General features: G+C 48.2%; 1 protein-coding gene and 1 non-coding gene across 5 annotated transcripts in view; one reads left to right on the forward strand and one right to left on the reverse strand.

Annotated features, from left to right (window-relative positions):
* Nucleotides 1–26,279, reverse strand: part of Stumps (DBB domain-containing protein stumps) — a 144,225-nt gene that overhangs the window by 50,333 nt on the left and 67,613 nt on the right. Inside the window, exon 1 of one of the 4 annotated variants that reach the window (XM_077679588.1) lies at nt 12,359–12,592. The exons of 2 other annotated variants lie outside the window; for them this stretch is intronic. In XM_077679588.1, the coding sequence (XP_077535714.1) occupies nt 12,359–12,431 (73 nt within the window). In that variant the 5' untranslated portion in view covers nt 12,432–12,592. Of the gene's footprint in view, nt 1–6,786; nt 7,280–12,358; nt 12,593–26,279 lie in introns of those variants that run through there. One more of the 4 variants, XM_077679591.1, reaches the window with a different exon arrangement.
* Nucleotides 24,447–24,519, forward strand: Trnaa-ggc (transfer RNA alanine (anticodon GGC)). Its single transcript has one exon. It is a non-coding gene; the product is annotated as a tRNA-Ala (tRNA).

Here is a 26,279-nt window from a genome sequence, read left to right on the forward strand (position 1 = left end):
ATTGCTGAAAGAGAAAGGAAGCCGGCTAATAGCTCCTGCGTTGCTATGATGACGTAATTTGAGCGCTACAAGAACGCCAGGACCAGAAAAGAGAGAATTGTTTTGAACAAGTTTCTAAGTTACCTGATGGGCGTAGAGCAGTAATTTTTGGCTGAGATACTTTGCGACCCCCTAGTCTAATACTAGATGTGTTTGTTCACTACGTTCTGAAAGCATTTATGATTTAGAAAAACAATTTAGGAAGGGTGTTGCAGAATCTCTTGCAGGCTCGAAGGCGAAGTGGTCGTGACATTGAAACAGAGCGACAATGCGCTTTTAACAATATATATAAAGTACGTTTTGGCTCAGAAAACCACACAGTAACGGCTGGAATATTGTTTACGTGCTTTAAAGGAGTTATCAAGTGTCATCAATTAATTCTGCTTGACATTAATCAACCCTTAAATCTGAATTTATTTTGCAACAAAGCGTTGCGAGCAGACACCAGGGAAACAATAGCTGTGAACACAGCTTGAGTATTCCTGGGCTTCGCTTTAGACAGCGGCAGGACGGAAGTGGAAAAGGGAAGAAAAATACAGCAGAAAACAAAAACGGTCCAATGGCAAAGGTACATAACAGCATGAAATATGGCACCTTACGGAATTGGAACAATATTTTGCGCCAGTCGAATAAGGCAATTCTAGTGTTAGGCGCCTACTGAGCGTAGCATGAAGGTGCATCTTCTGCAACCAATTTCGCGGTAATCGGGGGTCGGTATATTGGCTTCATGTCCTTATAATTGAAAAGAATACGTGACCTAATGCAATAACTGCAAAGGTTGTATTTAGGGATCTTGCCACAGCTCAAAACCAGCAGGAGACATGACAAGATAACTTTAAGCCAGGGTAAAAAATTGGCCGCGTATCTGCTCCTTTCGTTGCAAATGTCGTCAAAAGACGATAGTCTTTGTAGACATTTGGCAAGGAAATGCCCCCCTTTGCTTTTCCGGTCACCTATCATGCTGTTCCTGTACCGTCGCGCTCATCCCAAGGTAAACACACTAAAGGTTCGCTCAAGGCGATTGTAGCAGTCGCCTTGAGCAGTCGCTCAAGGCGACTGCTACAGGCCGGATTCCTCGATGCCAGCGCTGCAGTACGGCGGAGACGCGCGTGAATCGAGGCGGCCGACTTCAAGGTTTATAGAACCGCGTTGCCGTGCTCCACGTGCGTTCCAAGCAGAACGTGTAACCTAGCTAGAGGAACCTTTCGTTGCTGTTGCGGCGTGATTTTTCATATTCCGCCAGGAGGTGGCGGTTTGCTGCAGTAGATGTAGAATATCATTTGCTATCGAAAAACCATGCATCCATGAATTTTTTTTTTAAATAAAGGAGCACTGTAAATATCCCTTGTGTATTAATTTTCGGTCCTGTATTTGAGTAATGTCTTGTTCATGTTCAGCAAAGTTGACAAGTATGAACATATAAACTGGGCTTCGACGCTCACATTTGGCTGTGAGTATATAAGACTATTGCGCAATATGCATTTTGCTTTGGCCGGGTGGCGGAATCGAGTCACAGACAGACAGACCAAAATTTCTGGGTTTAAGTAGGCCAAGAAAGACTATCGTCTATAAAAGAATACGTACCGAATAATCCAAATCAGAGGTCAGACTTCCTGGTTTCTTTGCCGGGATTCTCGTATCCTAGCGGATTACAGGCAAAATCGGTCAGCGAAGGCGAGCTTTAGCCGAGTTTAGACGAACTTGTTTCATATTAAGCGTCCGCGTTCTGTCTCGCCTTGATGCGCGAAAGTTGGCGGGATGTTGCGAAAGGCCCAGCGAAGTAGAACTTCAGTACGCTTTCAAAAACAGGTGAATGTTGGCGATAATGAACGAGTAGTTGCGATGTTGCGCCGCCATTCTCGTGGCTCAGCCCTACACACAGGTAACGACGACCCCACCTGTGTTTCCCATTGTTTGTCCTTTTTGGTCTCATATTGGGCGTTGTCTATGCATAATTTTTTTTTGTGCAGCCGACTTGCAGGAATTGTATTGGATCTGTACACAAACTGGGGCTCAGGATGACCCGATCATTAAAATGCGGTGGAAATCACTTGGAGAATGATTAACAAGAGCAGCGCGAGCGCGATAAAGAATAATAAGAAACCCAAGGAAATTTAACGCGGAGGGCGCGCTGACATGCAGAAAAAGGGTCAACTACAAGACACCTTCTGGAACGTTTCCAAGAAACTCTGTCCTCTCCCCGTGCAGGATAGCATACTAGGCCTTAGCGTGGTTAACATTCCTGTCTTTCCTTTACCTTTTCTCTCTCTCTCTGTTGGTGTTACAGTTACTGATTTTCCAAGACTACTTGTTAGAGTTACCTTGAAAAAGTGACGTCGTCTTTTTCGTTACTGAATAAAATAAGTAATAGATCACAAACGAAGTGACAGAGTTTATTATAAATAGAAACGTAGGAAGGCATGCGGGTATACTTAAAACAGCACGTGGTAAAACCCTAAACGAAGGGAACAGAAAAGGGTAAAAGGGGCGCACTCAAGCTTAACATTAACGATCGCTGTGTACACCTCATTTTGCTGCACCAACTTTTGTTGATGCACCCTTGGTGTTGGGAAATTTATTTGCATAAATCATTGTAACATAGGATGAGTTGTTTCTCAAACTTGGCATCCGTACGCTTCCCTCCTCTCGGAGGTCTTATTGTCAGTTTCTTTTCCTTTTTGTTCTTTCCGATCGACTAAAGACGAAGGAAAAGTTTTAAGAAACCACCTTAAAGACCGACGTCCGTCCTCTGTCTTCTGCACGAATATAATCCGCGACGTCCTTTCCTAAGCTGCGCGGCAGCAATGTTGTGGAAAGACGAAAGGAGGAGAGGACATGGGAAAGAACGTAATCCGAAAATGTGGAAAGCGCCAACTGTACGTCGGCCCTTAACGATTGCTGCTGTTGGATATTTTTTTATAAAAAGCGAAGTAACTGCAACGGTATTTCCGATTACAGTTACTGTGCGAAAAAGTAGCAATGTTGCAGTTACAAGTTCATCTCACTTAAGAGTAACTAGTCACGGTTACAAGTTACTGCAAAAAGTAACTAGTTACCGGTAACGCGTTAGTAACAACTAGTCACTGCCAAAGGCTGCTGTTACGTTAAGAAAATCAAAGAAGAGAAGAAAAAGACGCTGCGCCATTGGGAGGCGTCCAGAAATACACGTCGCGTCATTCTGTATACTGGATGAGGCGGCCCGACTGCCAACTGCTCAGCTGCAGGTCTCACGATTCAAATTGAAATGCTGGCACCAGGGAACGAGAACTATGGGGACGTCCAGGAGAGCGACGGGTTATTTGATATCGACAGTTCGTAAACTATCGCTGTCACTCCCTCCCCTCCGGTTCGTGGGGAACCTGTCGCTTCCCTTCATGGGGCCTGCTGTGTCCACTATAAGAAGGCGCACTGCGCTGAACTGAAAGGGCGACTGGCGGGAGTATTTTTTGACCTCTGGCGCTCATTGAACCGGGTTGGGCCAGTCGCCAGGGCAAGAAAGTGTCCTCAGCGCGTCATGCAGTGGGTCCCCAGCGGCGCTTCGCCCGGACGGACTCACGGCGCCAGCCAAGAACGGCCGAGACCCAAGGGGTGCTATGCACCGCTGTGGAAAGGAGCGACACGGAATCTGCCGCGATTGGCGTCAATTGGGGGCTGCGATGGCCCGTCGCTGGGGCGCACTGGCCTCGGCGCTCGATTTGCCCGCATTGTGCGAGGCCGCATAACTCGATGCGCTCAGCCGCCTAACCACAAGGCTAAATCTGTCGGTCCGAGGAGATGTCTTTTCTCATTTTTTTTTTGTAACGGATGTGACTCCGGTAAAGGAACGGCTAAACTATATTTTCGCAGCAGCGAAAGATTAAAAGCAAAAAAAAAATGTATCTTTGGACGTCAAGCCTTCGGTTTGATAATTTAGACTCTCCATGGTGTTCTTTTAGTGCGCGCCGATCTTTTCCAGATACATTATGGCCCTACTTCGGGGGACAGTAATGGCACTTGCTTCTAAAATGTATTCCCAGTATATCCCCCTTCTCTCTCTCTTGTCACATACACAACAACGTTTTCTTTTTTTCTTTTTTTTTGGGGGGGGGGGAGGGGGGGAGGTTTCATTTGCGCTAAAACAAACACGATGCATCACGAGGATTTAAGATTTTTTTCCCCAGAAGGAACATTTGCCTTCTCAAGGAGGCGAATAGCTCACCAAGGAATCTATAAATATGTGTGACTGTACCCGGCGATGCCTTGATTGACCACTACATTAATTACATGAATCATTCAATTTTATGATAGATTAACATGGGCTACTACGGGTTGAAGAAATTCCCAACAGATGGCGACCGCTATGCTACGCGGGAAAACTGAACTGAATTTCCCTTCGATAGGAGTGTAATTTTAAAAATCCCGCTTGCCTGTTTATATGCTTTATATATAATGTTTATATGTTTATATATAACGAAAAAGGGGATTTCACCCAATAGCCTCACACGTTTTAAAATACGTGCCGACCAAAGCGCAATTAACAGTACATAAATGCCGAAAAAGCAATGTAGTAACTCGGACGCGCACACCGAGTGAGAGGGGCAGCGTTGCTGGCTTATCTTCCTCCTATGCCGCTTCCCAAGATCAATGATGGGATGGGGGTAGTGAGGTAACTTTCGGTCACCCCACCAAGTCACCGCCAACCAGGGAGAAGTAGAGCGGACAGAAAGCCCGAATAATTGGTGGTTGCATGAGCGTTCAATTTATACTCGCGCTGCTTTTCTTTCGCTTAGCCTATAGGCTATATTATAGGCTAAGCAAAAGAAAGTTATGCAGCCTGTCTGAGACGACCTGCATAACCTTCCTTAAGGCTACCTGCACGTACCTGCGTGAATTTCCAAGAGGTGCGCCGTACACCAGCCTTTCTTTAAATACGGCGTAAGTTCCTCTCCTATCTCCCTACTCCCCCCCCCCCCCCCAAAAAAAAAAAAAAAAAACGCACAGCCGTAGGGGAAAAAATGAACTAGGGAAGACCACGGATTTTTTTTATACATACGCTCGAAGTATGGCTCATGTGTACATAGCCTTGCGTGTCCACAAAAAATAAGAATACAACACCGCAATGGTGTGGTTCATGTAGGTCACATACACAAGAGTGACCCGGCAGGGTCGGTCGCTGCAAGCTCGAACCTCATACCGGCAGGAAGGGCAACAACGCTACACGCGCTGACACTCGTGGCAATGCACGCGGCAAATAATTTTCCGAATATGCGGTCCACGCATTAAACAAACAAAGATAAAACGCACCTGATCGGTTTTTGTCGGATGTATGCACGGACTTCGGTTTCAGCCATTTGCAACAACGAACGCACAGGAGTGGCAGCCGTTCCTAGAATGTGGCGTTGGAAATGCGCAGCATCGTTTTGAAGAGTTCAGGTTTAATAATTTTAAAAGTTAATTGGTTTAGCATACCCAATAGATGCGATACGATGGGACCGGCGTCACAAGTTGGGGCTTTTCCTTTTTGTGTATGTACGTATGTTGTTTCACTGGCCCCCAAATACAAATAAAGTAGAAGAGGTTGCAGCTGCGTACTGATACTATCTGACTTCACGGGAGCTGATGGTATCGGATCTGCCGAAAGCGCGTTTCCGGAGAGCTGACACAAGTTTTGCTTTAGCACCGTCCTGTAGCAGCTATCAGGCATTGGGTCTAAGTGCTGGATTCCATGAAAAAGGCTGTGTGCAAAGAAAACTGACCGGATGCGGATGCACGAGACGTATCTTTAGGATACTGGCGTTGGTCCTTCGACATACCATTAAATAGTGTTTTATTATTGTGAGTATTACCATTACTATTGATCGTAAAGACGAAACTTAATCCTTGGATGCATTATAGATAGAGCAATTGTACGTGCACTCCGGAGCTTATCGATATCCCGGAGGTGTAAATGTCCGACTTCATGGTATTGAAGGATTCATGAGGTTATGAATCCGTTCGTAACGATCATTTGTAAGCCATGAAACAACAGAGGATTAAAACATTAACTAATTCAGGAGCAAGCAAAGTCGGCGAAACGTAGAACACCTCGCCTTGGACGCGGAGTAAATGTGCCCTGGGATTATGACTTCGAGGCTTTTAAATACGGAGAACGAACGGGCAATCTCACGCAGGACATCGCACCTTTTCGCACAACACATCGCTACAATGTGCGCGGGTGCATCGCCTTCATCCAATGCAGCGGGGTACGGAACGGCCGTAAAGCATGCGCGCAACGAGTATACATTGCAAACGGCAGATACAGAACACAACGGAACTAGTTAGCGAAACAAAAGGCGAAAGAGAAGGTTCCTCTTAAAGTTTTCCGGGAACTTTCTCCTTCGCTCAGTTGCAGAAAGGGCTGCACTCGAGCAGGCGTTAGTTATGGAAATATTGCATTTCTGGAGAAGAAATGGTTGCCCCATAGCTCCTTCAATAGCATTGAAACCAGCACACAGGACTCCCATGGTCATGGGCTGCGATGGAAGATGACTGCTCATTCGGTACAGCCGGCATAGAAAAGGCGTTTCGGGTGTACATCTAGCATCCTGCACACCTGCACAGCGTCACCGGGTTTGACACAATGTAGTCAAGCGACTGCAAGACGAGTCTGCCGGACCGTTGCTGTTTCGAGAAGCCGCACGCAAAATAACTCGGCTCTGATATGCGCGATCCGTTAGCTTCTCAGCCGAACCCGATGCGCGCAGCGCAAGAGGAAGCCAGTGCACAGACCTTTCCGTAGACAAGCGGCCCATCCTTTGAACTGCGACCAGGTCATTCTACGCGGCTCCCTCATGGCTCTGGTGGCTCCCTGTGGCGCACACTCATGTCCGTCGGAGCGGCGACAGAGACGGCGGCCGTCCGGGGCGCCGCTGGAAGCCGCGCGAGGCAGAGTCGCGGCTACCGGGAACCGGCGCCCGGAGTCCAGCTGGCCGGCAGACAGGGCGACGAGCTCGCGGGCACGCCTGGTGGGACCGAGATTTGCTAGCGAACCGGCCGAGCCCAGGCTGAATGAGAGTCCCGTGCGGCAGGAGAAGGAGGCGAGGAGTGTTCCAGATGCTTCATTGCAGCCACCGGAAGCGGCGAGGGGGTTCGGAAGTGGGCCCACATCCGCCGTCGCGAGCCCCAGCGCGGCCCCCCTTCGGCGGCCCCCCGGGCGCCGCCTCTCCTTCGCCCTCCGCGGCCGCTGCCCCTGGGCTTGGGTTGGCGGCGCCTCGGCGTTCGCTCCTCAGCGCGGCCCGAGCCTCCCTCGCCACGCGACCCGTGTCGCGGGCTCTTCGTTGTTGACATCGCAGAGGGGCGTCGTCCGGCGCGGGTGCGGCGTACAGGCGAGAGGGAGGCAGGCGCCCCCCGGGGGAAACCAACGGAGGATGGAGAGGGATAGCTGCTGGCCGTGTGCGCCTCCGTTTTACCATGTGGGCCCTGTCAGCCTCTTTCGGCCGCCTTTGAAAGGATGAAGACGCAAGTGGTGTACTAGAAACAGGGAAGGCGAACCTAAAGTGACAGTCGACTCGGTAGACATGGCAATGCTTACGGCGACAAAAAATGGCGCCGACAGCAGTTTGCCAGTCAATAGCGCTCTTTTTTTTTTTTTTTTTCTAATGCACAATGTTGCACATGCTTGGATACGTGGAACAGCGGGCGTGTATAGACGAACCTGCCTAAAGTTGTGTTTGACTACACAGAAAAAAAAAAAAAAAAAACATGCCTGTCTGTCGGTCAGTCAATGACTGGAAATAGGAACGGAATTCCAGAATCAATGGGAGTCCTTAAATACGCTGTAACTGCGAACTTTTCTCACAACAAGGAGGTCGGAGGGATACTTCGGCATCTAATTTTCAAGCGAAAACTTAGTGGGACCGAAGGCGTACGGTTAAAAAACTCCTGCATTTCCCTAGGGACGTAGCCACAGGGGGAGTTTTGGGGATTCGAACCCCCTCCGAAATTTTTTCCAGGCAAGGTGGCAGTCAGACTTAATGCTCCTTTCGGCGAATGTCATCCCTTCCGATAACCCATAACCCCCTCCGAAAAACACTTCTGGCTACGGCCCTGCATTCCCCCTAGACCGGTTGATCGACGGAAAAGCTCCGGTACACGGCGCGAGCGTGAAACCGGACTTCCATGCATTCTGTCGAGACGGTTACTTGAAAATCGCGAAAGAGGACCGGTTCTAGATGAAACAACACACGCATCGATCAGGAAGAAGGAGCACAACGGTTTACCTCTATCTCATAAGCCACGTATCTGTCTACATTTAGATCGTTCGTAGACGCGTTTACTTTGGGCGCCAAAAATCGTCGCGTGCGTTCGTTCTTCGTTTGTTATTTGGGCCTTTGAAAGTTTGACGATCGATTGGACGAACTTTGAGCGAAGGTTTTGACGCACTTTTGATGCCGTTTTGATTTTAGAAAGCTTTCGCGCTTCTCTCAACTTTCCTTACGAAGGGATGGTAATTTCTTTAAGTAAGCCGAGTGGTAAGCCAGTGTCGCAATAAGCATACCGCATTTCTCTTGCAGTGCAAACTTGAACGCACTCTTCTCCTCGGGGTGTGTGCTGCTTTATTGCATGCCAGCTGCACTTCAAACAGAACGTATTTTTGGCATGTAAGTATTTTATTTTTTGCTGTGGGTAATTTATTTGTACTTTAAAATAATCTGAGTATTCTTTGGTGTATTATCGGAGCATCTTTTGTAAGCATAATTGGTTCAAACACGATTTTCACCATGAGACAATTCACTATAAAAACTAAAATCTAATTCTCTCTCTCTCTCTTTCCGTACATAATAGATTCCATGCTTCTATTACGGAGAGAACAAGTTTGCATCCTTGCATAACGTGGTCCAGAAAGTCTTGCTTTTAGCAACCTGCAAGTGTCTTCACATCTATTCCCGCCCTCGTGAGAAGAATGTACCTTTCATAGAGGTTAGTAACTTCGTTCAAAACATGCCACCATGAAACCATGAATTTACATTCCTCGTGTTTCCTATGTTCTCGTTTTTTGCGGTGACGGCCGTAACCACGAGAAGTTATTGTTTGTACCAGAACGCCCACTTCACAGCTGTGGCCGTGCTTGAATTACCACAGCACGTTACTGTAATTTTGCACGCATCTTTTTTTTCTGCATGAAAATTTGGTTGTACTTTATAGCAGTTATCAGTAACAGCGGTGCGCCATTCAGCTCTGGCAAGCCCCCTTTCCGCAAGCAATTAAGAATCATGCAGCAGCGTTGAAAGTTGGGCGGCTGGAGCAAGCATGAGCGCCCGAAGGTGTTCGCGCAGCGAACCTTCGTCGTTTGGAAAACGTTACAGGTGGACTCGAGGTTATCCGTAATTTTGGGAGCATAGGCCAGGAGGGAGCAGCGCAGAGTTTACGCAAACCATCTCATGGCGTGTTGTTGAGATATCTGGGAGCAATATCGATGATAAGAAGGACCCTCCCTTCGCCCCCCCCCCCTCCCCCTGGCTTTCACCGTTACATTCCTCTGATGTTGTAACGTGGGGAGGGGAATATTTTCGTGAGAATATAACATACACTTATTCAAATTTTAAAGTTGGTTTAATAAATGGCAGCAGATAATAAGATTTTACTATTAAGATATAAAGATTACGATATTAAGATTCGACCATGGCAAGGACACGCAGACATAGAAAGATTTTCTTTCACGTTGTTTTAGTATTTGGAACTGCGCCGGTAAGAACCCGGATATGGACGCTTTGAATAAATTGAGAATAAATATTCAGTCTGAATAAAATTAATATTAATTTAATTCAATCAATTAGTTCCAATATTTGCGCTCACTCACTGACTCACTGACTCCCTCCCTCCCTCCCTCCCTCCTACTAGCGATACAAAGCTATCGATAGTACGCCGAAGTAGAGTGGAGAGACTAGCTGGTTATCTAGAGCGAATTCGTCGTGGAAACTGAGAAGCATGAACTGAAAAACATGGACAAGAAAGGGAACGGCACCAGCGCCAACAATTAACTAAAATCTTTATATACTGAAATGAAACATAACGGCTGAGGACCCGGCTATCATATGCGAGCCAGGTGGACATACGCACTGTCCTGAGACCGAAAAAAAGAGGGGAAGGGGGGGGTGCTTGTCGTTTTTTTTTTTTTTTTCGCACCCTTTCCCTTTAGGAAAGTCACTTCTTTGTAAGGAATGCTGAACGATCCGTGGCTGATATACACTGCGACCTACTGTATGAGCACATGGAACGCCTCGGCTAGCTCAACTGTTACCCGATCGTGACGTCTGCAGGTAATGTCCGTGTCTGTGAAGCTTCTTCTCGCTCTTGGGATGCGTGCATGTGTGCGGTGGTGGCTGCTTCCCAGGTCTGGGCTGCTATATGTGTGACAGCAAGCGCTAATACTGTTCTCTTTCGCGTATGTGCGTATGGTTGGCGCTTCAGCTTCCATGGCGCATTGGTACTCTGCAATGAAATACTCGGTGTAATGGTGTTGATAGGCGACCAAAACGAATATATAATTATATATTGTTGACTGTCGCGGAATTACCGACGTAATACTATCGAGTGATAATTTTCTGCGTAATACTGTCCGATAATATTAAAGTTCCAAATAATATTTGTTATCCAAAATTATTGACGAATTTAAAAAGAAATCATTCAGACATGTTGAGAAACAATAAAAATATTCGTGTAGAGGCTGTCTCAGAAGTATATGATCAATATGATCAATTGATCATTATGATCAGTTTTGATTAACATGATCAAAAGCATATGACCAATAGACTCTGGTGAATTTTCGATCTGTGTTTCGGATCACTTTCAACATTTGTTTGACTGTTTTCAGACTACACCCCAGTAGTCAGCGTATCCAAATTCAAATTTTGGGGATTTTACGCGCCATAGCTTCACCTGGGCAGTGAGGAATGCCGTAGTGGAGGGCTACGAATGGATTTAGACACGGGGATCGCACGCGCCGAAATATCGAAACACGGCCGCCGCGGCCGGGATCCAGGGCGCAATACAGTAGCCAGCGTATCGCGTCCCCCATCCCCTAAAATAAAGTTATAATCAACATCATCATCATCATCTGTAGCGGCACCACGATCATCACCACTGCAACGCCCATCACCATCATCATCTGCGATCCACCATCATGATTATACACCGCGCGCCATGGTCTTCGAAGAGTCTCAGCCACGCGACTGCGTAAATCGGGCCCCGTTGAGTCAAGACGTCGGGTGACGTCCCTCTCTTGCCCGGCATGCGCTCTACACATCAATGAGCGGAGTTTGGCCAATAAAATTACGCATCCTTCACTCTTTCCGAGGGCGATATGCATCCCAGAAACAAGACTTGCTCTCAGCGCAACTACAACGCCTACAGCGCAACTACAAAGATTTGCAAGCATTGAAGAAATTCAGGGAAGCTTGCACTCACGCGCAAGACTTGAATGGCTAAGGTGTTGTAGGTGGACATTGCCGGACATATAGTCAGGTTTTAGTATCATTGTTTATTTGCATAGTTGCGGCGCCAGTAATCGTCGTCATATGCATCGAAGAGGCCGTCGTCTTCTTCGCGGCAAGTGGTGGATGCAAAGTCATCCTCAGCATTTTAAACTTCCACCAGCTATTCGTCATCGACTGGAGGCAGCGCTGGCGGCATCTGAAAGTAGTCTCGGGGAGGATTGGTACACTCGTAGCCATGTCTCCGTGGCTTCTAGAGAATGTGGAGGCCGCGGCGACCTCTCCCAAGCAGGGTGTCTTTTCAACGGCACAGGTGAGAATTTCGTTTTATTACCCCTCGTGACTCATTTCGCGTTATCTACCAAAACGTGTGCACCCATATCACTACTTCTAGCTCAAGATATACTCTCAACTTCGAATACGTAAGGAAGGGACAAATGGAATCAGCCGGTGCGGCGGAAGAAATTCACTGCACACTCTGTGCGAATACTCCTCCTGGTCGCAGTAGTTGGCCATTCAAGTGCGTTGCGGTGAAGCAGACTCGCATATGTTTTGCGAGTGTGGCGTTTCGCAATGAGTAGTTCCACAGTCAGGCCACATTGTAAAACATTTGAAATTACATGCGAGTTCTCGCTATTGTTTGATTTCACTCTGCTGGGAACACTTATGCGTTATTCGCACACGTCGCAGCGAATTAAGGCGACTTACGGGCGTGTCTGGCTTCATGACGTCACCAGAAAACAAGAAACCTAGGGATGACGTTCCGGTGCAAGTGAATCCTCAGCACCCCCGTCTGGACGTTAAACTAGCGAGGAGAAGCGTGGCCCCTCGAGAGTGGGGAGGGCGTCGTGCACGCCGGGGCAGCGTACCGTGATGTGGTGGCCTACGGTGGGGCCCGCTCTTGGGCGTGTGGGCCGCGTGCGTCAGCGGCGTGGGAGCCATGTTGAGGCGACTCACTCGGCGGGGTTCATGCCGTGCATCTCGCGACGTTCACGTGGGCAGCGCTGCCGTGACGACGCGCGCACCCAGGGTCTGACTCCGTGCCTCGAACTGCGGTGTGAGCACGCCCGCCGACAGCACCCAGTATTTTTAGCGCGGGTAGAAGGAGGCGAGGGCAGGGACGCAGATGTAAACAGAGGAGGCACGTGCAGCGGCAGCAGCTCCCGGGAGTCTGCGCATGGGACGACGCCAAGCGAGCACCTCGCGGAACTTTTGCTTGGACGTCGACCAAGACGCGTTCTGCCTATGTGGATGCGGCGTCCACGGACTACCGAACCGCGTTGCGTGGGCAAGGGACGCCGCTTCTTCTGCGGTCGTGTCGTCGGGGGTGTGTTCTGCCAAGCTGTGCGTAACTATACTTTAACGCACCCTGACGGATGCCCCTCGAAGCCTCCTGACAAGGTCGCGTCGTTTTGTGAGATGGATTTCTTTTCCAGGTGAAGCGGCAGCGGGATTCAAGGAAGAGTGTCAGCAGCTTTAGCGGAGGGAAAGCTTTGCTTGACGTCTGTGTTTTTCAGACTTGCAGGTCAACGTTCGTGAGCTGAGCCAAGTGCGCGAAACTGCAATTATGCACCCCCCCCCCCCCCCTCGGCCGCTCAATTCCACCTCTTTTAAATAACAGCCCCGTTTCTGTCAGACAGAGCTCACCCATACTTGTTTTGTGTGCTTGTGCAGTTCCCTCAGTGCTATCAGACGGTCGGTCGGTCGGTCGGTCGGTCCGTCGGACACCCCCCCCCCCACACACACACACACAATTTGTTGAATTTCGTTTTATTCATCACATTCTTCTGAGCGACTTTTATTTTTTGTTCACATTATACTGGTTCTAAGTTTCTTCCACACGGCAGTTGAATTGACATTTAAGCTGCACCGTGTAGCAGTCAGAGCCTTTTTTCGCTCATGATTGGCCGATCACTTGATTTGGTATGCGCCATTCATCAAGAACCGTAATCATCCCGATCAGCAGCAGCAGCATCATCATAAAATGTGCGGTTGGTGAGCCGGGTTGGAGTTTCAGTCCGTTGTTTTTATCGATGTGAAAGCATTAGTTGGCCCGGTATAGGTAAAAAACCCTACGGCCTCATCGTTGGTGTAACCGAGAAATGTCGCACAAAATGGCCGATGGGGCCAAGGGAATAAACGTAGAGTAAATGGATCGAAAACAGAATCGGACACATTCGGGTCTGGCATTCAAACCGAATTGGTTGATTTGGTTTGATTATGAGGTTTAACTCTCCGACCCTAGGGATCTTTCACGTGCGCCGAAATCTCGAACGCACGGGCGTTTTCACTTTTCGGCCCCATCAGAAAAGCGGCCGCCGCGGCCGGGAATCGAACACGTGTCCGGGCTCAACAGCACAACGCCGTAGCCAATGAACCACGCGGCGGGTCAAACCTAATTGGTCAGCACATCAATTGGTCACCTAGACACACGTAATTTTTTTTCAGCCTGTACTCCTCTTGTCGTAGCTCCGCACCGCATGTTCGGCCAAACTCCATTTTTTTCCCTTAGTTTGACCTAAAATGTCTCGTATACGCGAGGATCCTTCTGAATGCGTTACACCCATCATTATTTTCATAGCTGTTTAGGCTGACCTAACTATTCTTTCGAGCTTCTTAGTACTCATACAGCTCAAAGTGTAGCCAGTATACTAAAAAATAACAAAGGATCGACTGATCGTAGTTATTGAAAGGGCAAACTCGGCCACTGTAAGACCCAGTAGACGATTTAAGCAAGAAAGTGTGGTCTGTACTGTTACATCACACATGTCGAGCGCAGTGTTTCGCGTTGCCAAATGTTCTGGCTCCGGTGACATTATTTAGTCAAATTGTATGTCGGAACGAGTTGTTCTTCATCAGAGTTTTTTTGTCTTTTGGGTGCAGTGATTTATGATTCAGGAAGAACTTCGGGGAAGATAAGCCCATGGAAAGTTTTGCATGTGTAAGCTCCGGAAGTACACATCGGCTGTATACCGTCCTCCTTTGCGACAATAACCTGCTGTTTACCTCGTAATATTGATTCCCGAATGTGTCCCACGTCACGTATATTATACGCCTGATGTGGGCCGGGAGAACTGCAAGAATGCAACGCGATGTAGGCTTAGCAGTGATAGTTCAGACGGTGCTTCGTGGGGGGGAAGGGGGTGGGGGGAGGGGTTGTCATCTCCCCCCGCCTTTGACCACCTCTAAGCTGCAGGATACCCTCAACGCTTCGCTGTTTGTAAGATTAATTTAAAATTCTTTACAATAATCTTGAAACCTATAACTGAGCCTTCATTATGCAGGCCTTGAACCCTTCTTTGCATAGCCCCTATATTAGACCCAATGAACTTCACGTAGATAGTTCATTTTCATGAAGACACAGGGGTGACTAGCCCCAACCTTGACAAGTTGCAAAGGCCTCCATTGTACCGCGCACACGTCGGCCGCAGCAACGGAAGCACGCCGACGCACAGCCTGAGTTAGGTAATGCGCCAGATATAGCATTGTTGCGAAATGGCTGTGCAAGTAAAAAAGCCTCTAGTATGGCCGACACGTCTCTCCATAAAAAGCTCACCGAAAACAATCGCCGCCGAGTACAGGTTCTCTTGACCACACCTCGTTCGATAAACTTTGTTTGCACTGCACAGTTGCACGGATTTCGCACAAAACTGCCAAAATGACAACGCAACGGTAAGTGAATTTACGGAAGGGATGAGATTGGCGCATCCCTTGACCTTCGATGAAGTTTAACCCCGTCACCCCAGAAGTACACGGTGCAAGAATAATGACGCGGGCCTGCTTGTTTTTCGCATTCAGTAAAAAGACAAAAATAATGAAAACGACTCCCAAAGGTTCTTGGTCGTTTCATACAAGTACGCCCATGACCCGAAGGAAACACATCGTCTCTGCCCTTTTCTCCGTGAATGCGTCGCAAAAGGAAACGAGAGAAAGCGGGCAGCGATCGACTCCGCCTACAGATGAGCAGCGTGGCGGCGGAAACCCGGGGCGTTTCCCACCTGGCTCCGTCACTGATGCGACACTTATCAGACGCCCACGACGCACGCGCGCAGGGTCAAAGTGACGAGCATCGGCTGTTTTCTCGAGGCGCGCACAAGCCTTCGTGGAAGCGAACTCGGGCCTGACAAATCGCCGCGGTGGAGGAGGGGGGAGCTTCGGCCGGTGCAAGGCGATCCAGCCTTGTTTCTCATCGGCACCCATGTCACGCGACCTCCGATGTGGCCGCTACACGACGCCCACTTCTTTTTTTTTCCAGAGCCCGAAAAGTGGCCTCTTGGTGACACGTAGCACGCGTTATAGTATTGCACCACGTGTGCTCGCCTCGTGACTGAGTGTTCCTGTAGGCTTCGAAGCAGCGCTAGAACCGAACAGTGGCCATAGCTACAGCGTTGCAATATTTGGAGCACTTTGTAAGAACGGTGTGGCTATAGTGCCACTTCATAAGTGTGGCATCAGCGGACGCTGACAGCTTTGACGGGGAATCTCTTTGGTGAAAATTGCGTACAAAAGGAGTGCCGGTGACCTAGCTCTCCCTGAGAAAGTCGTCGAGTGCATGAAATCCTAAAATAAAAATTCTCACTGAGCACGCCACCAAGCAAGCAAGCAAGCAAGCAAGCAAGCAAGCCTACGTTTCATTCATTATTGCAGAGCCTTAGGCATGGTCATGCGCCCTGAGTTGGACCGTTGATGCACGCGACCTGATGACCCTCGACACCTCAACCCCTGATGACCTTCGAGATGTGCCTAGCAACCGACGAAGTTCCTGTCGCCCGCATCGCATGGGTATGCGCTATTATGTGGGCATGGGTCCGGAACAATTCACTTTGGTGACTCGAGATGATCCTCAATCTCTATAGGCCTTTTTTTTCTTTGGGAGGGGGAGGGCAGGGGGTGGGGTTTTTTTTACTCTGGTTGGGGGAATTGTACAAACCACGATGAGTTATCCTTTAGCCTTCTGGACTTGTGTAGAAAACCCAGCAACCCTTTCATTTCCATATTAGGAAACGAGCTGTGCCCGATTGAAGAAACATAAATTAGTGGTGGCCTATTAGTTATTCCCAATAAACAGCCCGTGGGGCCAGGGTTTGAAACACAGCACTGAGCAGTGCGTTTTATTTTTCACGGCGGTGCTAAATTGCCCACGCACGCACGCAATCACGTTTAAAAAAACGAAAAAGAAAACAAAATTGGGTACTGCGGAAACGTACTTCGTGTTTAAAGGGAATCACACTTTGAAAGGAATAGAGCTGGCGTCAGTACCTCTCATACCAAATTCATCGGTAGCGCCAATGCAAACGAAGTAATTCGTCGAAAAACTGGGGCGGCTTGTATAAATTTGGGGCTATATTAAAGACATCTGCAACTTTAAGTGCGAAAGAAAAGCTTATAATGTCTTGCCCCCGCATTCGTACGTGTTAGCCGCAATCTTTCTGCTTCTCTTTTTTTTTCTTTTTGTCGTAGTAACAATCTTTGAGCAAAGCACTATTTCGGCCAAGTTATGTGCATAGCACAGTTTTGAGGGCGAAGTGATGCTGAGTTAACTAAATAACGTTAAAAGTTTGCAAAATACTACTTTTGTACCATCCTTGGTTTTCAAATATGGCGGGCAACGACCCTCTGTATAGCTGCAGATGAATGACCTCGTTATAAGCCAACGACGCCACGATGTCGCTTTCCTGCCGTGCCCCATAAAAAGTTTCCGTGGTCCTCACAAAGCCACTAGATGAGACAAAAAACAAACAAAAACCTCCACAATGCGTAATTATAGTAGCTTCAATGAATGGTTTTTTTAATAGCGAAGCTGTTCTTGGTCGAGGCTTTTATGGGACGAAATGCGGTAACGCGGTCGCAGCGATGTGGAGAGGGCATAACCTAGCGGGGAGGAGGGCAAGCGCCAAGCACACATGCAACAAGCTTAAAGGATGATGGAACGAGACACTTGTATAGGCAAAGCTTTCCTAAACTACCAAATCTGGTGGCCATGTGTATACTTGTCAACGTTGTTGAACAAAAAGAGAACACTAAGCATATTTCAGGCAAGGTATCAATACATAAGTGATATTCGGATTGTTGTTTTAATTAAAAACACATAACGGCTTTATTTTTGCAAAAAGCAAACAAAAAAATGCGCTGGGAAAAACAAACAGAGCTCGCGGCGCCCCCTCGTGGCAATTTTCCAAGTTCAAAAATAACAAAAGGTTCCAGTATATGGCTCGAGCAGTGGAACACGGCAAAAATGAATTGGCGCGAACAGGAATCGTCCTGCTGGCTTTGAGAGCTTCTACGAAGCGCTAGACGTGCGACTAGGGAACGCCAGGCACCAACTTCGCTGTTAGCGTCAGCGTTCGTCACCTTAAGTCAGTAAAACTGGGCTAATGTTTTTTTTCTTTTTATCAGGACATGTCGCTATAGGGAGACGAAACGTGCAATCGCGTTAGGAGGAAACCCGGGGCTGATAAGGAGGCTTTCATCTCATCTGTAAAGCGTTGGTCCGCTTTCGTTACACGTAACTTGACTAGCTAGCTAATCGCTGCGTCCGAGAGTGCGGAACGAGGGCGAGATACCATTTGACCCAGAAAATGCTGTCTGCGCTGTGATATCGCGCAATGCTGAACGCCGCGCTTGCATTCTGTAAATGTTCCAGCGCATACTGCATTTTTTGAGCCAGATAGATCCTCGTCAATGACCTTCACATAACTGGTCATTTAGGTACTCTGCAGTGAAGCAGACTGCAGTGCAGTAGAGTGGTCTCGCGGAAAAAGAAAACACTCGCACTGTGCAAAAAGAAAAAAAAAGGAAAAAAAGGATGCCATCCCGCTCTGAGAAAGTGGATGTCCAGCGCAGCTGTTGCAAACCACTATAACACATGCTGATGGGGGAGGCTATGAAATGTTCCCCTTTGTCTCGGCGGGCTTGTCGCTTGCACTCGGCTTCTATGGCGGCAAATGCTGGGTCCTGACGCATGCGCTCGGCGTCTTGGGCGAGAACTGCTGGGTCCTGCCTAGCCTGACGAATGTGCACTATAGCCCTCGAATTACGTCAACTCCCCTCCTCTTTCGAGAGAGCAACTGCAACCTAATCTTTACCAGAACGCGTGGGGGAAGGGGGGGGGGGGGTCCCATTGCTCACTGGCGCCTTATAATCCATCCTGCGGTTTCGATGCTTGTTGTGTGGTTTTAGGGGCGAAGCCCCTTAGGGGCTTGGGCTGTCAGTGTCTCCTGTCGTCGTCATCGTTTCATGTAGTCACGGTGCTAAAACACCGGGGCACTCGTTTTCCAACGCCTCGCTCTGGAACGTAACGCGTACCGAAGGAACACACCGGGACACTCGTTTTCCAACGCCTCGCGCTAGAGAGCTCTGTGCTTAAAAGACACGAGACTTTTGCAGCAAAGATGTATACCTCTACCCCCCAACGGTTTCGTCCGTGCCATACGGTGAAGTCCAACCTCCATTTCAAAACGTGCAATTTCGGGTGGTTTCTTGGAAGCAATCTGGCGGTTTGACATTATCAGAGGCACCAATTTGTCCCCACGTGTTTATGACTGATATGGCATTTACGGCCAGCACAGTATTCGGGACAAGCACGCGATGCGGAAAGACATGCATGGAGTTGAAACGAAACTCCGGGGTTGATGCTTGTTGACGTGCACTGTCAGTTATCTCTCGAAACATTAACTTGCATTTCATTATCACCTTTTGGGTTGCTATTGTAGCCTTGCTTGCAGAAATGAGGTGCGATGCGCTAGAAACGTGCCCTGCAAAGTTTGAACGAGTAGCTGTTGCGCGATAAAAATAGATGAGCCTTCTGCATTGCAGCGCCACCTAAATTTTTGGAAATGAAACAGTACAAAACTTATTGGAGACTCCGTCCCAATAGACAGTTTAACTAAGGAGCAATACTAGACCTACGGAGATACCCTCGCCCTCGCTGCCCTCGTATGGAAACGAAACTGGCAGGCAAACAGCTGGCGGTGTGCAAGGCCGGATTGAAGAGCTCTCCTCGTCAGAACTGATATCTGGCGACTGAGTGATATATCTTTTGACTTGCTTTGGAAGTTCTTATAGCAGAAATTAGGGTTAGGGTGGGATAAAATCAGAAGCGGCATGCTTTTCCCGAGGATCAGTAGCGGACGCTTTAGGCGCCATGGCAGGTAGGCTTGAAGTTGAGTAACTGCGTATCGTCAGGGGAATCCCGGAAGCTGCTAGCTCGGACCCGGGGGCTAGGGACAGGCTAGTGATCTACAGGGACATCACTCAACACTATCGCATGGAGCACCAGAAATATCCCGCAGCGCATCCCACGCTCAACAGACGTCAATCTGTAGCCTGGCGTCAGCTGCAGGCTAATTCCCCAATCCTGCACTATTGAGCCACATTTATCCCTACCTTTATAATGACCAATGCAAGTGGTGCACCCAGCTAGCCACACTGACTCACATGATTTGGGCTTGTGATGCTCAGCCACGAACTATACGAGCATGCTTACGAATTACCAGTGCGGAGTAGTGGGAGACCTGTTTGCTTAGCTCCGACCCCGAAATACAGGTCGAGGTCGTCCAACTGGCCGAAGATGCCGCTTGCGCCCTAGGGCTGCAGGCCGCCATCTGAGGGGGAGGAATTTAGGAAGGCTCCCACTTCCCCTTCCTCCTTTCACACAGTTTTTTGGCAAAATAAAGTTATCATCATCATCATCATCATCATCATCATCATCATCATCCTCCTCATAACTGCGTAGTAGCGCGAAATATAAATTTTGCGATTCAGAAACGAAACCGAAACTGTTGTAAACTGTTTTTGAATGGTCCTGAGGTGAGTAGAACTACAACACAGCTTAGAAAAACGTGCGCAAAGGCAATAGAACTGCCTAAAATCATTAACTTTGCAAACAGGCACTCTTTGATATTTTCAGCCGATTTCAGGGATTATTACTGTAGTGCAAACCTGACGATTGAAAATCATCTTCTTATTCACCATTCGTGCCCTGATAATAAAAACCAAACGCTGATGCATGGTAATTACGAGTGGCACGATTTCTTCTTTGGTTGCAGTGACGCCCGATGACCCCGCCCCTTTTCCCCACCTAGGTGATGCAAACACATGTCAAAAATCACGTTTTTGTTGCAAAAATGAAAACAAAACTGATTTTGAAAGGGCATTTTCTAAGCTATAGCTCTGAATACCTTTACTGGTTCCAGAAACGCCTGGAAGTCTATGAAAAGGGGCTCCAAAGGTATCGTTCAAATTTAACGATTTTGATAGGCGCGGTAACGAAAGAGCTAATGCGATATTTGGGTGCAGCAGCAGTGCGCTGAGGCAGCACTCACTCGTGAGTTCTCTCGACGGCAGCGATGATGAGCCTCTGCGTCAGCGGCGCGAAGTGCGTCTCAGGAAGGGACCGCGACCCACGTCTTAAGCGAACGCACATCGTAGACACGCGCACGCCCCCCTCACGTTTTCGCCAAGCGTTGCGCCGTCGAGCGCCTCGTGCGGAAACAGCATACTGCTCCCTCCCCTCCCCTACCTCACACTTTCTGAGAGCGCTGGCTCGCGCCGCCACGGCAAACCGCCCTCCCCTACCAATTTTGCGACACTCTCCTCCTTTGCTTTCTTTCACTCGTCGGTCTTCCCATAGTTCGCTTTTTCTTTCACTAGGTGGTCTTCCCATCGTTCGCTCGGTCACGACGACGGCGACGCGGATCAGCCCAGAGACGGGCGACAAAGGGCTGCGCCCTAAAAACAAAAATGCCGAGCGCTCGTGCGTGCGAGCCTCGCGGCGACCACCCAGCGTCCCCGGCGCATGTTTCTCAAGCCAAGCATACCCGCATAGGGGGATTGGCCAAGATTGTAAAAAAAAAAAAAAAACTCCAACGTTCGCCGTAATCGTGGCAACACTTCTCGGAACGAGACAGACACGACAGGGCTGCGCCCATCTAAGGTGATGTCCAATGATCATCACTTCCAAAGAAAAAAATTCCCCCGCATTTCCCCGAGGGGGAGAATGTGAAAGTGCGAATGCACGGTTGTCGGCCCACTTGCGGCGCTTGCGCTCGGCCCCCGCAGCCCACCGCCTCGCCGCCTTCTCTTCCATCTCTTCCATCGGGTTTGTAGTATCACGTGTACACCACGCAGTTATCAAGCCGCTATAACGCCGCTGAGTCGCCAACGCACGCCGCTGACGACGTAGTTTGAATGCGTTAAAGATATAAGGCGCGTCAACACTGATATCACCGTCGCGTCCGTGGCTTGATCGGTAGAGCGTCGCGCTGCGGCCGCAAAGTCCGCGGATCGAAACCTGGCGCCGGATGCTGTTTCTTTATAGAGGAGCACTGCGGACGCCGACGCCGCCGCCGGCGGTGGATGGTTTGGGGTCGCTTATAAAGTGTATTCACACTTAAAAAAATAAAAGAAGCTCACACTTATAGCAACAATGATGGAGTAAAGGTCGTTACGGCAGGGCAGCGAAGACAAAGCAAATCGGCTGCTTTCATGGACTTAAGCCTTCGTGATGGTCGTTAAGGTTGCGTATACAGCTTCGCTACCTTCAAGTCCATATGCGTTGGTGTGAGCTTCCTTCATTTCTTACTTCTAACAGAACTCTAACTGCACTTTCTGGATTTATAATTATAGATACGATTCGGGAAAGTGTTGAATTGATCGCTTATATAATACGCGTTCCCTAGAACTGCTCCAATACGTGCTCAGATTTTTCGTTACACGAATACTGAGCTCTATGCTGCACGCCTGATTAGCCTGGCGGGTGCGCTCGGCGTCTTGGGCGAGAACTGCGCGGTCCTGCCTGAGTTTTTTGTTTATAACACGAAACTTTTCACACCAACGAGAGGCTAACAGCTTCGTTGAAAAAAAACGACAACGCACGTGAGTGTGCGTGCAATGCGATGCGATCTACAGCGGAGAGTAGGCTAACGGCGTGGACCAGCACGGGAATTAATTTCTAAAAATGTGGTCGGCGCTAGGGCATTTGGCCCTGCAGCTATGAAGTTTTGCATTGCGTAATATCAGTCCAGATTTCTTATTTTCGCGCCTTGGCTCGTATTACAGCGCGGCGTTCTTAGTTCAGTTTCCGCCCTAGTACGCAGCGACTAGCCATTTAGATACATTGTGACGACACCAACGAACATATTTTTAGTGTGCGTAGCAAACTAAAGGACGAAATCCATTCGAAATGATGCATCCTCTAAGACTACCCCCCCCCCCCCCCCCCCTTCCGGTTTTCAGAATCTCTCATGTTTTAACTTTACAAACTTTGCATCATTGCACCAGGGTTGCCAGGTCCTCAGAAAAAGAGTTCCCAAAAGAAATTCCGAGAAAAAAAATTGCGCCAACTATATCTATGTATGAGCCGCAGCAGTTTGACAGCATGCATGGTTCATAACCATATTCAGAGTCGTATAAAAAGAGACGAAAGCTTTCGTTTCCCTTGATACACGAAGAAAGAGCTAAAATAATGAAAGTCATATATAATTACTAGTTTTTTTCTGCTACACGTCACCACTGTTATCGTCAACGTATTTGATTAGCCAGTCCGTCTGAGCGTAAGCGTCCGTCTGAGTGTAAGGAGTAAACGCAAACGCAGACAGAAACTACAGAAACTGAGTGCTTAAAATAAACGAAGTAGTTCAGGTGTAAATTACAAGTGTAAGTTACCCTTGCTTTAATAGAAACCACTTTTTGTGGCACCGTGAATTTTGAGCGAGTGATACGCCAAAGCACATGAAAACCGATTGGCAAAAAAAAAAAAAAACATATACGGAAATACGGCGGCCGTGGTAAGTTTCAGATCCCTTTTTCACACGATTTCTCAAAGAGCCCCGTCAAGTTTCCAGTGCGACCACATCCCAAATACTTACAATAGGCTATAAAAATAAGTTGTGCTGAGCAACACCCGACTAAAAACGGCTTGGTGAACGAACACCTATGCCATCTAAAAGCTAGAAAAAACGTTTCCTGGTGTACCACGAAGCAGCTCAATAAGTGTACATACTAAGATTCATTTGATATACCCTTCCTTGCAGTCCTCCACAGGTAGAGTTTGTGGCATTGGTCAGGCGAAAAACAAACAGGATTATGTGGATACTGTAACAAGGAGACGGTTCGACTTTTGGTTCCGAATGTCGTTCTCGTGACTGCCACAGCAGATAATACGTGTTTAGTTTCTGCGCGTGACAGGCAGGGCAAGGCGAAGCAAAAAGTTATGCTGTCTGTTCCCGTCACCGGAATGCTGCCCGACGCCTACATCTTTGAAGAGAGTTATGGACGGTGCAGCTGATCATGAGGACGAAGAGGAGCGCCTCGAGAAGTGCCTACAACGACAGAAACAACAAAGACGTTGCGCCCGCTTCGCAACAAGGTAGAATGTAGCGGTGGCGACCAACAATTGATGCGGTGCATTGAGCAGATCGAGACCGCTTTTCTGGGACCAGATGCGAACGTGAAATAGCCGAGGATCACGCAGTTCTTTCTTCTGCGATAATAAAAATTCGTTTTTCCTGGGAAAGTTTTTTCCTTTACAACGAAAGCACCCCCCTCCCCCCCTGCAGCGGAGGTTTTGCTACCAACATGAGCTCGTAGTGACCTGGCCACAAATTGTCCGTATTTCGCTTAACTCGAAAATCCGCTTATCTCGCAATTTTCAGCAGATTTAGAGTTAACGAGAGATAACTGTATATATATATATATATATATATATATATATATATATATATATATATATATATATATATATATATATATATATATAGAAATAAGAGTTGGCAGTCAAGAAAACCTCGGAAAGCAAAGGGGAGGATGTGGTAGGTCATTGAAACATTTGACGAAGAATTGAAAAAGAAGGTCCCCTTCACCCCGAGTAGTCCGAGTGGGCGCTGGCTACCACCCCCAAGCAGAGGAAACAAAAATACCTAAACATAAATACCCCAGAAAGTGGAGGGGAAAATCGTCCCGCCGGTAGCGTAGTGGTTATCGCACCAGACCGGCATTCTGGAGGTCGTGGGTTCGGATCCCACCTGGCGGGCATTTTTTCTCCACTTTCTTTCTTTCTTTCCAAATTCTTTATCTGTTTCAGTGACCTACCACATCCTCCCCTTTGCTTTCCGAGGTTTTCTTGACTGCCAACTCTTATTTCCGTGTTATTTTCAACGAGCCCCTTCAACAGCCTTCAAAGCAGCCCTCTCCAGCTCGCTCGAAGGAAACCCGGCGATGAGCTAACAGGAAAACGGACAACCTCGCGTAGCGACAGCTCAGAGACGCGGAGCCGTCAACTGGGTTGAGTTGTTTTTGAAGTAGCGGAGCCATGCTGTTCAACGCTTTCACTGAGCACCATTCTTGAACTGTCAGTCGCACTAAGCTGTACGAAGGCACATAAAGAGCGGATTTTATTAATAAGAACCTGGCACTGAGTCATACGCATTGTCTAATTACTTTATCATGCCAAAGTATAGTATGTGTAGGCCATGCTCTCATCTTTTTCGGCTGATATACACGCAATTTTTCGCGATAAAAGTATGTCCAAAAGCGCCGTTCCCCTCGCACCGTGCTACTAATAAGTTCGGTGACGTCGAGAGTAACGACACGCTGGGATGTCCACTGGACGGAATTTAGAGGACTGCTAGCGTGTTTGACCTATGTAAAGTGCACGTGAACAAACAAAAATTGATATTACCTAGGAATTGGGGGAAATTAAAAGACCGGGCAACATCAAACGACATTGTAAATCAGTGTGACGGGGGCTTTGCAAACAGACCCAGGCTTTCCCTAAACAGTGGAACAAAGGATGACGTGAGTGGTGCCACGCAGTGCGCCTAGAAATGAGAGTTTGACAAATTTACTTCAGTGTCTAATATGGTACACTCGAAGGCAATCCCGCGGCCCAGCCTCACCGCAATGCACTCGATCGACCAGCCCGTGCAGCCAACAATGAAAGTTCGGTGAATGACGATGTCGAGCACACGATTGGACTGAAAAAAGCTTCGTTCTGCGCTGTGGCGTCAGGCAATGCACGCATGGCGACGTCCCGCGTTTTCCAGTGCTACAGCGCAGATTACATTGCGAGTCAAATTGGATGCACGTTGCGGGGATTCACCGAAATTTTCTTGTTGGTGGCATCGATTGGTCACTCGAGGGAATCATGGTTCAGCTGAACCATGAGATTGCCTTCCTTCTAGTGGAGCGCAAACCACCAAAACAAGAATGAAATTTTGAATTTGGACACGAAAAAACTGAACGCACAAACCCGCGGAAGCGCGGCCCCCAGTGCCCGCTCAGAGCAGTTTAAATGTCGCGCCGAACTGTACCGCGGGCCCCGATCTTTAAAATGGGAGAGGGAGGTTAGCGGCCTGTGTGTTCTTATTTTTTCCTCTCGCTGTTTTCTTTAATATGGGGCTGGTTTTTTCTTGCGTGTGTCTGTGATTAGGAAATATGTGTACTGAAATATTCGTTATTGTTGAAAATATTTATTTTTTACCGCAGATATGCCGCTAATGTTCTCTTCTAGCTTATTTTAACTTCCTTCGTAATTGCTCGCAACTTTTTTTTTTTTCTGCGGCAGGCCGCCTCGCGTGTACAGTGCCACGAACCCAGTCCATCAAACGGACCAGAAAGCGAGCGCTTAAAGGTGATCGGTTCTAGCAAGAACAGCAGGGGGAAACCGGCACGACGAAGCGCAAGTGTCACTAAACGGTGTGCTAAAGACACCCAGGCACACTGACGGCAACGTCTTTGAAGTAAATCAAAGTAAACAAAGGGCTCAATTCACCGCCAACAAAGTTTGCGTCG

This window comes from Haemaphysalis longicornis, unplaced genomic scaffold (assembly GCF_048455015.1).
Source record: "Haemaphysalis longicornis isolate Haplotype H1 unplaced genomic scaffold, Haemaphysalis longicornis Haplotype H1 scaffold_1, whole genome shotgun sequence".
Lineage (NCBI taxonomy): Eukaryota > Metazoa > Arthropoda > Arachnida > Ixodida > Ixodidae > Haemaphysalis > Haemaphysalis longicornis.